This window comes from Mauremys reevesii, linkage group 23 (genome assembly GCF_016161935.1).
Source record: "Mauremys reevesii isolate NIE-2019 linkage group 23, ASM1616193v1, whole genome shotgun sequence".
Taxonomy (NCBI): Eukaryota; Metazoa; Chordata; order Testudines; family Geoemydidae; genus Mauremys; species Mauremys reevesii.
The window spans coordinates 20,579,839-20,593,158 of record NC_052645.1 but is presented as its reverse complement, the minus strand read 5'-3'; the positions used below and the strand labels follow the sequence as shown (position 1 = coordinate 20,593,158).

At 46.8% G+C, this 13,320-nt stretch overlaps 1 protein-coding gene across 2 annotated transcripts; it reads right to left on the bottom strand.

Annotated features, from left to right (window-relative positions):
* Window positions 1-5,411: 5,411 nt before the first annotated feature.
* ADPRS (ADP-ribosylserine hydrolase) lies at window positions 5,412-11,927 on the bottom strand. Of its 2 annotated transcripts, none has more exons than XM_039511620.1 (6): window positions 11,670-11,927; window positions 10,495-10,591; window positions 9,324-9,531; window positions 9,027-9,211; window positions 7,970-8,070; window positions 5,412-7,382 (listed from the first exon to the last, which is right to left on the bottom strand). In XM_039511620.1, exons 1-6 carry the CDS (start codon window positions 11,893-11,895, stop codon window positions 7,090-7,092), a joined length of 1,110 nt encoding a protein of 369 aa, XP_039367554.1. In that variant the 5' UTR covers window positions 11,896-11,927; the 3' UTR covers window positions 5,412-7,089. The 2 variants fall into 2 exon arrangements, with proteins under 2 accessions (XP_039367554.1, XP_039367555.1); XM_039511621.1 differs by having other exon boundaries at window positions 10,555-10,591.
* Between the last annotated feature and the right edge of the window lie 1,393 nt (window positions 11,928-13,320).

Below are 13,320 nucleotides of genomic sequence, written 5' to 3'. Positions count from 1 at the left end.
TTTACAAGCATAGTGCAATATGTATCTTTGAAAGCTGCACCGGTCTGCGTGCAGGTTTCTGTGACTTAGGAAAAAAAATAATTTCATGTTTGTCCTGTTGTTACCACTTTGCCTCAATAATGCTTGAAATGTCATTGATCCGAATATGGGTTACAAGGTTTATTACAGCTTTTGGTGTGCCTAGCTATTGACCACCTGGCTGCTCTGGCCTTTGCAAACTGGAACAATTGAAGCCTGTTGCTTTGCAGCTTGTGGTAAGGTAAAATGGCTACAGACCATTGCATTTAAAAGTTACTAAAGAGATTCTTCTCACCCTGGGTAGATAGAACATGTTGAAGTTAAGCCACATATAATATACTGAATTCCTTTCTACAAAGACATGTGCCTAAGAAAATAGCTCAAATTCATTCAGTCAATAGCTCAGTGTTCATTATTCTCAACTGTCCATGATGCCTGTAACATGGCCAAAGGAGAGAGAAAGAGTAAGAATGTGACTTAATATTATTCTCCAGATTTATTGTAGATAAAACTATTTAAACAGATTTTTTTTTTCCTTAAACTACACTGTGTTTGTGTGTCTTGCCATCCAGGGCTTCCATTTACAAAAACACGCCCATCCCTGAATTACAAAATAGGAAACAAAAAGAAGAAAGCTAAAGAAAAAAAATTCCATAGACTAATGTTTCAGACGGAATCTTTCTGGAATTGGGTCTCCCCTTCCCTTTGTTTCAGTTTTTATTCGGATTTACAAGAGCAGGTTGTGAAGCGATGGAACTTTTAACAAAGACAAATATGGCCTGATATTTTGAATTCTGTCAGATGTTTTTAATTCCTGAAGGCAGAAGAATGTCAGAGCCCTTCACGGCCCAGATTCTTTTGGTAATCGGTTCTTTGATTTCCCATTCGAAATAGGAACCATAACGGACAGACATAAAATTTGAAGAAGAGCAGCTCAATTCCTCTCTTCAAATCCATACTTGAAAGGACAGTGCCGGTGTGGGGCTTCTGTCTTCTTAGTTTAAATGTATTTTCCTGCAGAGAACCACAATGAACTCAAGTTGATAATACAGCAGACCCCTTCATTTCAGAGCAAAGAGGTCTCACTCCTTGTACCACCTAACACTGCCAGAGGCAGAGATGGTAACTTACATATGCTACCTGCAGTAGGGTAAGGAACTTCCACACAGTTGAAAATTCACTCAAGGGTGGAAGTTTAAGCCTGTTACTCGACAAAGCAACTTATTTATACTGTGTTCTAACCTACGTTCAGTCCTGGTTTGGTTTTGTTATTAATTCAATCCTCTGGTTCTGGCTGGCAAAAACAGTGACAGAAATGCACATTATAACCAAATGCAAATATTAACTCATTCAGTTCTGTAGAAAATATTTTGCAATTTCACTTTCCCTTCATGTGCAGAGCAAGAACCATAATCACCCTTCTGCAGCTCTATAACCTGTTACATTTACACAGTAATTGAATGACAAGGATATTACACACACAGGGAGGCTAGGAACTGATGCACAGGGTGAAGGCGGGAAGGTGTTCGGAATGCCAGATATTGTCAGGAAGATTTTTTTTGAAGTATGTAATATTTGCCAGCAGGAAGGTTTATTTTCTGTCATGGCTGTGAGTGCTTGGGATGTTGGTATCAGTCACACACATACAAAAAATGGTTGGGATGAATGAAGTTTGTCAATTTTTAACTATGAAAACTACATTACAGTGTGCATTTTTTATATACAAATTCTTACTTTTTTTTAAAGTTTGCCTCTAGTATCTTCTTTTCTAACCTAGTATATAGAGGATTTTAGTTTTGTAAAAATACCTATTACATGCACTGTCTGTCATAGTAAAATTGGTTGAAAATGCCTTCTCTTTGATTGTGATCGGAAACTGGCCTCTTCAGAACTAAAACTACAGTACTTGATTGTATTGACACAACATCAATAAAACTTCTTGTATAAAAGATCATCTCAGCTGTGCCTTTGTCCTATTATGATGTATTTGTATTGCTGGAACACCTACACATAGTAAGAGACAACCCCTGCTCCGCAAGCTTACAGTCTGAACAGGCGAAGGAAAGATTAATAGCCCCATTGTTCTGGGGACGAGGCACGGGAATAGTCCATGGCTCACCCAAGGAGTCTACATCAGAGCTCACATTTGACCCCACACCTTCTGTAGCAGCAGCCCAGCCAGCACCCAAACCACAAGACGAAGCTTCTGTATTCAAAGTACCACTTCTGAAATACCCTTGTATAAGTCTGGTCATAATCATAGGTCTCAGCTCATCCTGCCTGCCGTAGCTACGAGCTCTCCTTTGTAATATGCACAGGCTTAGATACAGAAGTCTCCCTTCTTTTCATGCAACAGGAACATATCCTGGTCACTGGCAGTGAAACAGGTTTCCCTGCAACACCCCACCAGTGTGCACCCAGAGGAATGGGTACTTAAACCTTCATAGCCCATTCAGGCCATGGTTTATCTGCTAAGACTGCCATTGAGTGGAGGGATTGGTGGCAAAGGTGAGGGTTAATTTTGGTAATGTAAGTTACTGTCCCCTAGGAACTGGAATGTGGTCGCACAACTGGCATAGGCTGAGGGTATCAGCTTTCATTCAAAGCCTGTCACCTCCAGGCTGCCCACTCAACTCAGACTTGGCTTGAGAGAATGGTAATAGGAGATAGCATCTATCCTGCTCCCTGATCAACACAGGAAAAAACTTAGCCCACATTGCCTCACTGCCACAGTTCCTTAAAGGAAGATGGTGAAATTTGGGGCCTTCCAAATATTGCAACATTTTTTCCCTCTTCTACCTGGCAATTGTTATGTTGAGAAATTTCAGGCACAGGAGTGCATGCTGGAGTTTCCTTGCCTGGAAAAATGGGGTTTTGCTAGAAATTAAAAATGAACCCAAAGCCAGGAGCTCACCCATCACTCCCAAGCTCCTTCTCAAGGAGAGAGCAGCACACGTGCCTTCTACAATGGGGAAGGAGACAGGAATTTTAAGTTACAATGCAGAGTTTCTATTCAAGCTTCCCAAAACTATGGAGAATACCAGACTGTGCTAGCTGGTTATGACCACCCTTAACACCATAACAAATTCCAATATGTATACGGACTGTGCTACCCATTTACCTTCTTCCCCGTAAAAAGAAGCCGGTGAGAATGCAGCTCAGTTCTTTGGGCTTTAAGCATCATTGATTCCATCAGTTTGTTTTCTGTGGGGGTGGGGGTGAGGGGGAAGGTTGTTTTGTTTTAAGCAATAACATTTTGAAAGCTAGTCAATTAAAAAAAAATCACTAAAAGTAGTTTTAGATACCACCCTGCCTCTGAGTCCCCTGACTGCTATTTTCTTGTGCTTTTATAATCACATTCCCTTATTTTAGGAAACAAAGAAGGAAAAAATATTAAGTGATCTCTTTCAGGTCTCCTAATTGGGAATGTTAACTATAGCCAGTGAAACATTTCCAGGCAGAAATGTGAATTTTAAGTTGACATGTCCCTTTAAACCTTGTTTCATTTAGGAGTGTAAGAGAAATTGTTGTCTTGGTGCATCTTATTAATACTCCCAGAACACTTTTGGTGCACTAGACAGAATAACTAATCTGAACTGATTCTAGCAGCAAGGCTCCAGCAGTTGACTCCTTTCCACCCTTTGCTCCTTATTGCAAGTATTTTCTACAAGCAAAACTCTGGAGCAAAAACTCCTGCACTGAAATACTTTGGGGGCATGCAACTGCCACTCAGTGCACGGTACAACTGATGCACTGAACTCCCTCTATTGTTAACAGGCGTTACCCACTTTTACCATGACACTCTCACCATTCACTGCTTGTAAACAAAAGCAGCCATTGTGAGAACAGTTTTTACAGCAGATTTCAAGAATTAAACTTACTGCAAATGAAGCAGGAGGCCCAGCTCCTCACAAGATGCCACTAATTGACCTGGAAATGTTTTCATCCTGCTTTCCGGAGAAACATTACTAAGAAACCATAGCAAAGCAGTTGCAGACTGAGTCTTGAAAGAAGACAAAAGTGGGGGGGGGGGGGCAGGGAGAAGAATAGCCTAAACTTTTCCTATGATTCCCCTTGTAATTTAGCCTCACTAGGGGTTGGCTGCCCCCATAAATGGCAATATACAGGCAGGGGGTAAAACTCTAAATAGAATTACATACAATAAAGCCCAAAGGTGGCATTTAAAGTGCAGTAAAATTACTGTAAAATTACCACCTCATTAGTGCACTTCGGACTAGTTCTGCACCCTCCCCCAGTGCTGCTCAGTAAAGGCGAAAATCAGTCGTGAAGGGAGATGGGAGCAGGGTTAATTTCAGAACTGTTCTAACTGCCGAGGCAAGATCTGGGAAAACGCCATCAGGATCATTCCCAAATCCCACCCCGGGATGGCGTCAGCACAAACACCTTTGCACTTAATACAGGGTAAAGGCTAAATGCCCTCGGCACTGGAATAACTAGCAGTGCTAAAATTCAAAGCTGTCTGCAATATTCTAACAAAGAAATCAAGGAGAGGGCACAGATCTTTCTGCTCCTGCCAACAGACCCAACAGTCTCATGCAGTTTCCCAGCTTCACAGGTGGAGCCGGGCTTGGCAAATTACAAACTACAGGTGACACCCACTGGGCACTTTCCAGCTAAGTAGACTGCAGCTTGCAGGAGGTGACTGCAGAGGAAATTTGATACTGGGGAAGCCTCAAAAGCTCCAATAAGAATGTGGGGAGCCCAGACAGGAAGGTTCTGGGGAAGTAATGGAGCCAGATTTATAAATGGTGCCTCAACACAACAGGAAAACCACGGCCCTTACTCAGCCCATCAACCATAGCTCCAGTGATGTTCCTGACTCATCATCACAGGCATTACACAAGTCTGAGTGCAGTTTCTTTGCCGGGAGCCTGGTGTTTGGACAAATGGGAAATGCTGCCAGCGGACTAGCATCTGCTCTGGCTGAAGCGCGCTGAGCTTTTTACCAGTAGATGAATTGTGCTCTGCATGAACGTCAATGGACACAGGAAAAAGACCAGGATCTGGTTGGCAGAGCTGTGAAAGGCGACACAGAAGATGACCAAGGCCTTCTGCAGCTGAGCTGTCGTTTTCACTGCAACACTTCAAGAGCCTGCCACTGATTCACAAGGTTTCCACACAGGAAACTCCCATCCCTACACACCACCACTGGAGAACAGGCTCCAGTCCAATTAGTCTGCGCAAATATGCATAAAGATTTTCCCTACTGGGTTCCAAGTTCAGCTACAGTTGAATGGCCAGGAATTTCTACCCCGGCTAGGAAAGGCTCCATAGGAGACGCACGTATAAAGAACATCTCTTTGTCCAAGTCGTCCAAACTTTAGTTTGCTACCTAAAGAGGCTGAGGTCAAATAAGTCTCCAGGCTAATGACTGATTTATGCAACACAACTCCTTTACTTTGATAATTAGCCACCGTTCCTGTATTTTCCTTCAATGATCCTAAGTGACTGGATTACTTTTAAGAAAAACACATTCCAATCCTATCTTAGGAAAAGCTAGACTTTATAAAAGCTACCCTGTGCAAGCTCCACAACTTCTTTCCATTCAAAAGAAAAACAAGATCAGTTTAAACAGAAAATTTGTTTTTAAATGTCTTCCTTGAAAATTCTGAAGTCTCTTGCAGAATCTCTTAAAGTATATAAGATATGATGTTTTACTTCTCAGATCTGCAGCACAGTCTGTAAATACAGTGGGCCCATAATTCCACATATGTATAGGACAAATAGTCATGTGTATACACGGAAAATCCATTAAAGCTTCATGCAATAGATTGGTACTCTGGGGAAGCAAAGTACAGGAAAGGTGAGGAATAACCCAATTACAACCAGATTGTTCACATGTACACAGCAACAACTTTCTGCTGACATCAGCAGGAAATAAGCCCCCTATTAGTAATGTGTTCACTTCCCAGTTTTAGTAAAATCTTTGGAATATTTGGATTTACACTCATTTCCATACGGTAGCTGCCTGCAAACAGGATGGTTTTTATTTCTTTGTTTTCTGTAATTACTATAGACATTTCAAAACACATTATTTACACAATTCAGCTTGCATACAGACTCAGATCATTTCCTCTCTGCCTGCTTGACTGGGCACGTTTTTAAACATCCCACTGCAGAACACTGTTTTCTAATACATCTTCTACCATTTGCACGGTCTCCTAGTACATGAGCCCTTTCTTAACAGAAGTGAATTCTCAACTGAAACCGCCCTTCTGTCCACTTTTAGACAATCCCAACCAGGTGCCAGAGGTTGAAAGCAATTAGAGTTGCAGCCTGTTCCCACTGAAGTCAATCGGATTTTTGTCACTGACTTCAATATGTCCAAGATTTGGACCTAAGGTACCACTAGGTTTTACTACATCTCTTCTCACTGGTTTACTAGTGACCTTGCCACATGCACTGGACACCAGGTGTGCAGAATGGGGTGCAAGGATAGCACAGCCCAGATTAGGCACTGGGAGGAGAGAGAGTAACCAGAGCAAGAGCAGCATTCTGGAAGGTCGCAGTCTGGTGCATAAGGCAATGGAAAGTTTAAGGAGTTAAGCACAGGTGTAACACAGAGAGTAAAGATGACAAAAGAATCGCATTATGGGTACGGCACAACCCAAGTGCTTCCTGAAGGTTAGGCTGTGAACATCTGAATGGAAGTCTGTGGAATCTGGAAACGGATGACAGGAAGCTGGTTCCTGGATTTAGACCCCACTTGAAGCTTGGACAAGTCGTATGACAGAACGAGACACTGACAGGAGAGGCCTCGGTAAGAAGCAGAAATCTCATCAGAAACCAGATATTGCCTCTGTGCTTTGGTGGGACAACGAATTCCATCGTCCAAAGCTCTCTGTGCAAGCAACCTCCAGATCAATTGTAACAGAAAAACAAGGTCCAAGTCTCACTTCTACCATGCGACAGATGACAGCAAGTGCCATTCTGGGGTTGGACAGGTTACAGATCATTAAAGACAAGGTGGACCCGTTTGCTATGGATCTGATCAGTGAGGCAGAGGTAGACAATCGCTTTAACCTTGGCACAAGACACCACTTCTGTGGCTCAAAGTCGTTGGCAGTAGAGTTTGTGCAAGCTATTTGCCAGCATCTCCGTCTCCTGAAAAGCTTCACAGCTCTGCTCCCAGCATGGGGGTACCTGCTCTTCCCCATAATAAGCTCCTGCAATGGCTCCAGCCATGGTAGCTATGGTATCTGTGTCTCCACCCAGCGAGATACAGTAGATGATGACCCTCTGTAGGTTGTTGTAGTGATCAGGAATATCTGGGTCAGATTTCATGGAGCGCAAGAAGGAGTAAATCGCAGTGGGGACAGACTCCAGAGCAGCAATGCCATTTCCTGTTAATGAAACCAACCAAATTCAGCGACAAAGCAGGACTGTTACATCTCTAACCTTCCACAACAGAATCCCTTCCCTTTAGTTCATGAGCTCATCTTATTGCCAATTTCAAACTCTAATATGGCTGGTTCAAGCCAGGTGAAGTGTGAGTAGATGCTATGCAAGTTTCTTTCCATCCCGTGCTCTCCGCTTGTCATTTTCCCGATCAGCACCCCACTACCATTCCAGTCAGGGAACATGCCCCCAACTATGCCCATGCACAGTCCTAACCTGTAACATCACTGGGTTGCCTGGTGTCCAGAAGGAAGATCTGACTGATGGACTGTCATTAAGATGAGATCTTGGAAAATTCGGCATTATTATTCTCTTGGAAAGATAGGCTGCCCTCGTGGAGGGAGTCACTGCAGAGCGGGTCACATACTTACTCTTTCCACAGGGCTGAACATGCAGTTTTTGCAACACATCCAACCCCCCGCTGGTCTGGTGAGCAAGAGGCAGAAGTCCAGGAAAGCACTAACCACAGGCTCCCTAAGCTGGCCCTGCCCCATGGCTTTTCCTGAATCCCTGTAGGAAGAAAGGTGCTTACCTAACTCAAGCAATACATCTGACTTTGGAACGGTGCTACGCTCCAAAAATTCCTTGATCTTCTTAAGACGCCTTGAAAATGGTAATTCTTCAAAACCCATCCTGGAGACAAGAGACAGGAATGTAACAAATGCTCTGCTCTGGTGACTTCTCCCTTCCTGCCACCAGAGAGCAATCTGCATGATTTGATCTAATACAACCCAGCCTATGAAGAGGTGTCCAAACAGAGGGCTCCCAGGGACGCAGACTTTCTGAAAAAAAGAAACATTAGTGGCTATGTATATGTGGCTATAGGAGTGAATCTTCCCACATTTCCAGGTGTTTGAACCATGGCCATGACTATCAAGACCTCCTGTACACATGCGGAGAACGAGCAAGAACCTCAAAGCAAAGCTGTTCCGAGAGCACGTCAAACTGAAATGAATGAATGAGGGCTTCAGAGGAGAGAAAAGAACCCATCTTACCAGTCTGCAGCAAGTCAACTCTCTTGGAAAAGCCAGATATGGGAAAGGACAAACTGAAGTCTCACAAATTGCTTATGGGACAAGGAAGAGAAGCTAGACATAACAGCATGCAGCCAGCAGAGCAATATCTCAACCAGTTAGATGGCTTTTATGAATCACAACCACACTCTTCCACTCCATAAAGGGACTGGTTTGGACTGAGGGGGAGAGGCAGAGGGAAACGGAACCTGGAGGAATTTCTCATTCCTCACTCCGAGGACATTCACACCAGGACAGACTGGGAGATGTGCTCATGGCAGCTGAGTGTGTGGCAAGAAGCAGGCCGCTTCTAGAGAGAGGCAAGGAGACTGTATTTTCAAACATATGAGTACCCCAGTCACAGGAAAAGCCATGCAGCTAAAATCAAAACACAGCCTAATGACATGAAGGAAAATCTCACACTTCCCATGCACAGAATAGCATCGAGAGAGAGGACAGAATGCAATCTATGAGGCATTAGGTAGACAGCCGTACAGAGTCAAGAGAAAGACACTGCTGTGAACTAGACCAAATTCCATATGGAGGACACAGTGCAACTCTCTGAGCCCTACTTACGCTCTTGCATCAGCCAAAGATTTATCATCTGCCTCCACATCCTCCATGTGGCCGATCAGCTGCTCCAGGAAGCTTTCCCGACTGAGCTCTCCCTGCAAGGCAAGGTGCACTGCCAGAGCCTGCAGGATGGCTCCGTTATAGCCAAGTGAGTTGGCATGCGTCAACTCAGCACTGAGCTTCGCAAACTGCGGATAAAAAAAAAAAAATAATTAGGAAACCAGAGTGAAAGACAATCACCAAATCCTATCAGCAGAGATCTGGGAGCCCCAGTGCCTGAACAACCTCCCTGTAATGCACCTTCTTCACATCCTGAACATCGGGGTAAATCAGCGAAACGCCTGCTACCCTCATAGCACCACCATTCCCGTAGGAGCCTTTCCCATTAAACTGCACTCGGGCTGGCTCAAACACATCACTGCACTTGGGGCTCAGAAGTTTCTTGAACACTTTGACGACGGCCATCCCATAGCCCCGATCCGGTTCCTTCTTGTGCTCCTCAGCAAATCTGCCAAAGGTAAAACAGCAGCAATTACATAGGAATTAGAAAAAACACACTGGAAAGCGACAGTTTCAACTTACATTTGGCTCTGCTACTAAAATCTTTTTTTGAAAGAGGCTTTTATAAAGCCTTATTATTCTTTGCATCAGAGTAACATCCAGAGACCTCAGCAAGTATCCTGGCCCCACTGCACTAGGTGCTGTACAGATATGTGCTGTAGAAAGAGGAAAAATCCCTGCCCCAAAGACCTGGGCGGATGAGGATAACAGAGGTTGGACCATGTGGTTGTACTGACTACATCTATTTGTGGAAATTACTGGTTTCAGCTCTTGACTTTTTGATGTTTTAAGATATACTTTAAAAAATAATTGGAAACATTTTTCCTAGTCGCAGGCAGGCAGAAATATTGTTTGTTCAAGTCCAATGGAGACAGTTTTTAAACAATTAAACCTTTGCCTCTCACCATTTGAAACCCAAACGCTTCAGCACCAAGTATCTGAATGGGAAACGGACTATAAAACAATCTGACTTCAAAGATTTTCATTGCCCAAAACTCAGGGAAGCGTAAAAAAGGAAACGGCATACCGAGCAATAAGTAAACTAGAAAGGGAATAATTCTGAAAAACTGAAGTGCTTTTAATAACAAAACTATACCAACTTGTTTGCTTACAACACAAGCGTTACATTGCCAGTGTCCCCCCTGTTTAGTTTCAACATCAGATTTGAGATGCCACTCAAGTCAATAAGAATCTAGGATGGCACAAACCCTGCAGGCACAGGCCAAATTGCAGCACTGGGGCCACTGCTCTTTTTAGTCTCTCCACACAAATAGGCGGCCACTTCAGTCCAGGAAAGTGCAGAGGAATTCAGTCTGAACGGGAACAGCTCAAAGTGGCTGCTTAGCTTTCACTCACTATCACTTGCAAAAGCAACACAGATCTCCCTGTTGTGCTGACTGCAACTCCTTACCTCCTGGCCATATCAACTTCATCAAATTCTCCCTTGGCTAGCAGGGACCGCACCACACACCTGGCCATGGCTGTGTCATCTGTGTAGCAGAGCATTTCTGAAAGAGAAGGCAAAAATACCAGATGATCATCCAAACACCAAGAGGTCCTATTGCTCCACTAGAATCCCAATCCCATTTCTCTACTGCCAGGGGAATTCTCTGTGAATCTGGAGTGTAAAAGACTTGGCTGTATTTCCAGACACTCAGCTCTCTTAGCAGGCCTTGGGAGAGATTAAAAATGGTCACTGACTGCAGAGGAGCAACTTCATGAACTACAGCAGGGGAGGAACATGCCTTCACCCGTAATACATTAGGTGGCGGTAGGGTGACCAGATGGCCCGATTTTATAGGGACAGTCCCGATTTTTGGGTCTTTTTCTTACATAGGCTCCTATTACCCCCCCGTCCCGATTTTCCACAGTTGCTGTCTGGTCACCCTAGGTGGCGGTGTCAGTAAGAGAAACAAGACCAGTGACCTGGGATTAATATGAAAGAAACACAGTCAACGTGGAATCTAATTATTTCAAAAGAATGAATTCAAAGTGGTTCCAGGTACCAGCCTTGCACCTGAGGCCCCCCGGCCGGCACCAACTGGGGGCAGTTTTCAAGTGACAGGTTCTTTTTCTTAAAAATAAAAAAAAAAGTTCTCTCCCCCACAGGCCTCCTGCATGAAAGCCACTAACCTGGGGCAGTTTGGGCTGCATGGTTCACACCCCCGGGGGAGAACAGAGTGTGCGCGGGAGGGGGGTCGGACCCCCGGGGGAGAACACAAGGTATGCAGGCGGGGGGATTTAGGGACGGGGGGAACGGGACAGGGTGAGCAGGGGGATTCAGGGACCCGGGGCAGGACAGCCTCCCGGTGGGGATTCAGGCGCCCGGTGGGGAAGGGACAGGGTCCGGGGGATTCAGGGACCGGGGCAGGATTCAGGCTCCCGGGGACAAGGTCCGCGGGGATTCAGGCTCCCGGGGGACGGGACAGGGTCCGCGGGGGGGGGGATTCAGGCTCCCGGGGGACAAGGTCCGCGGGGGATTCAGGCTCCCGGGGACGGGACAGGGTCCGCGGGGATTCAGGCTCCCGGGGACGGGACGGGACAGGGTGAACGGGGACAGTGTGCGCGAGCCCCCCCGGCCCCCACCTTTGCCATCCGCCTCCTCGCCGCTGCCCCCGGCCGGGCCCGGCGGCTCCAGGCCGCGGAGGTGGCGCAGCAGCTCGGGCAGCGGCACCACGTCCCTGCCCTCGAAGGTGGCGCCCAGGCAGTCCCCGAGCAGCGCCCCGGCCAGGCAGCCCCGGAACCGGCCCCGGGCCGGCGGGAGCCGCGCAGCGACCCGGCCCAGCGACCCGCCCGCCAGCGCCGCCGCCATCTTCTTCCGGCCGGGGCGCGGCCAGGCCTGGGATGAACAGGGGCGGGGCTATGGGGGCAGGGCCATGGGGAGGACTGGCACCTGGGGGAGGGCGGACTAGATCCAGAAGGGAATGGGGGGGGGCCACTGCTGGGGGGGGGTGGGGCAGGTGGGGCTATGGGGAGGGGCTGGCACCCTGGGGAGGGCGGGGCTAGGATCTGGAAGGAATGGGGCGGGGCCACTGGCTGGGGTGTGGGGGCAGGTGGGGCTATGGAGAGGGGGCTGGCACCCTGGGGGAGGGCGGGGCTAGGATCTGGAAGAAATGGGGGCGGGGCCACTGCCTGGGAGTGGTGGGGCTGGCACCCTAGGGGCAGAACTGGCGGGTGGAGGCCTAGGGGAGGGGCAGAGCAGGAGGCTGGGGCCTGGGCCTGGGCCTGCAGGGAGAGGAGGTGTCACAGCAGCACCTAACTTCCTGCCCTTCCTTTTCCCTCCATACTTGGAAATTGGCACTAGCGCTATGTAAATCTCATGAGGCTGGAGAGGTGACAGCAGCTGAGAACGGGGGCAGTTCATACCCCTCAGAGCCTTCACTTCAGGCTGGCTGCAGCCTACCACCGCCAACCTTCCATTCGTTTATAGCTGGGTCCCTGGTATAAAGGTTTCCTGTGCTGCCCCAGGGAGCCGAGACTGGTGCCTTGTCGAGCCTGGGTTTTTAGCCACCAGTATAGCTGCAGTAGTGCAAGCGCCTAATCTAAGCAAAGTACAAGTGGGTCTTTACAATACTATACCTGTACTGTTACACGAGGGATTTGTACAACCCCCTCACTGTGGCTAGAAAGCTCAGGGTAGACAGGACTTGTTATAAAATGAATGTTCAAGAGTCTAGAGCGGAAGACAACAGCCACTATGAAAAACCGCAGGCTGGTAGACATGCCAGGAACCTGCCCAAGTTGAGCCCTAGTTGACAGGTGTGAAGATGTTGGTTTTCCCCTAACCTCCAGTCCTGCAAACTCACCGTGGCATTTGGAAATCAAGCTGGGTTCCTTTCTACAGGGCCCACTGCTGTAGCATCTGCACGGGCACACCCCATAAACACATTTCATACTGGTGATAAAGAGTGAGCCAGACAGCCAAGCAGGCCAAATGCTGATCCCAATTTCACAAGAACGACAAGGACAGATTGCAAGCTCTCTGGTGCAGCAACTGTGTCTTCTTGGATGTGTAAACAGGACCTAGCACATGAGGAGTGAGTCCTACTGGGATACAAACAACTGAGGGTCCACAGTGACTATGCAACTAGCTCTTAGTTAACAAGTCTGTTGCCACACGAGCCAGAGTGGACTCCAGCTCCCTCGTTTGTAGCAGTGTTGGCTCTGCAGGGCTAAAAGAAAGAGGGGAAAAAAACCCAAAACATTATTTTAAACATTAAAGTGGGCAGATCTGAAT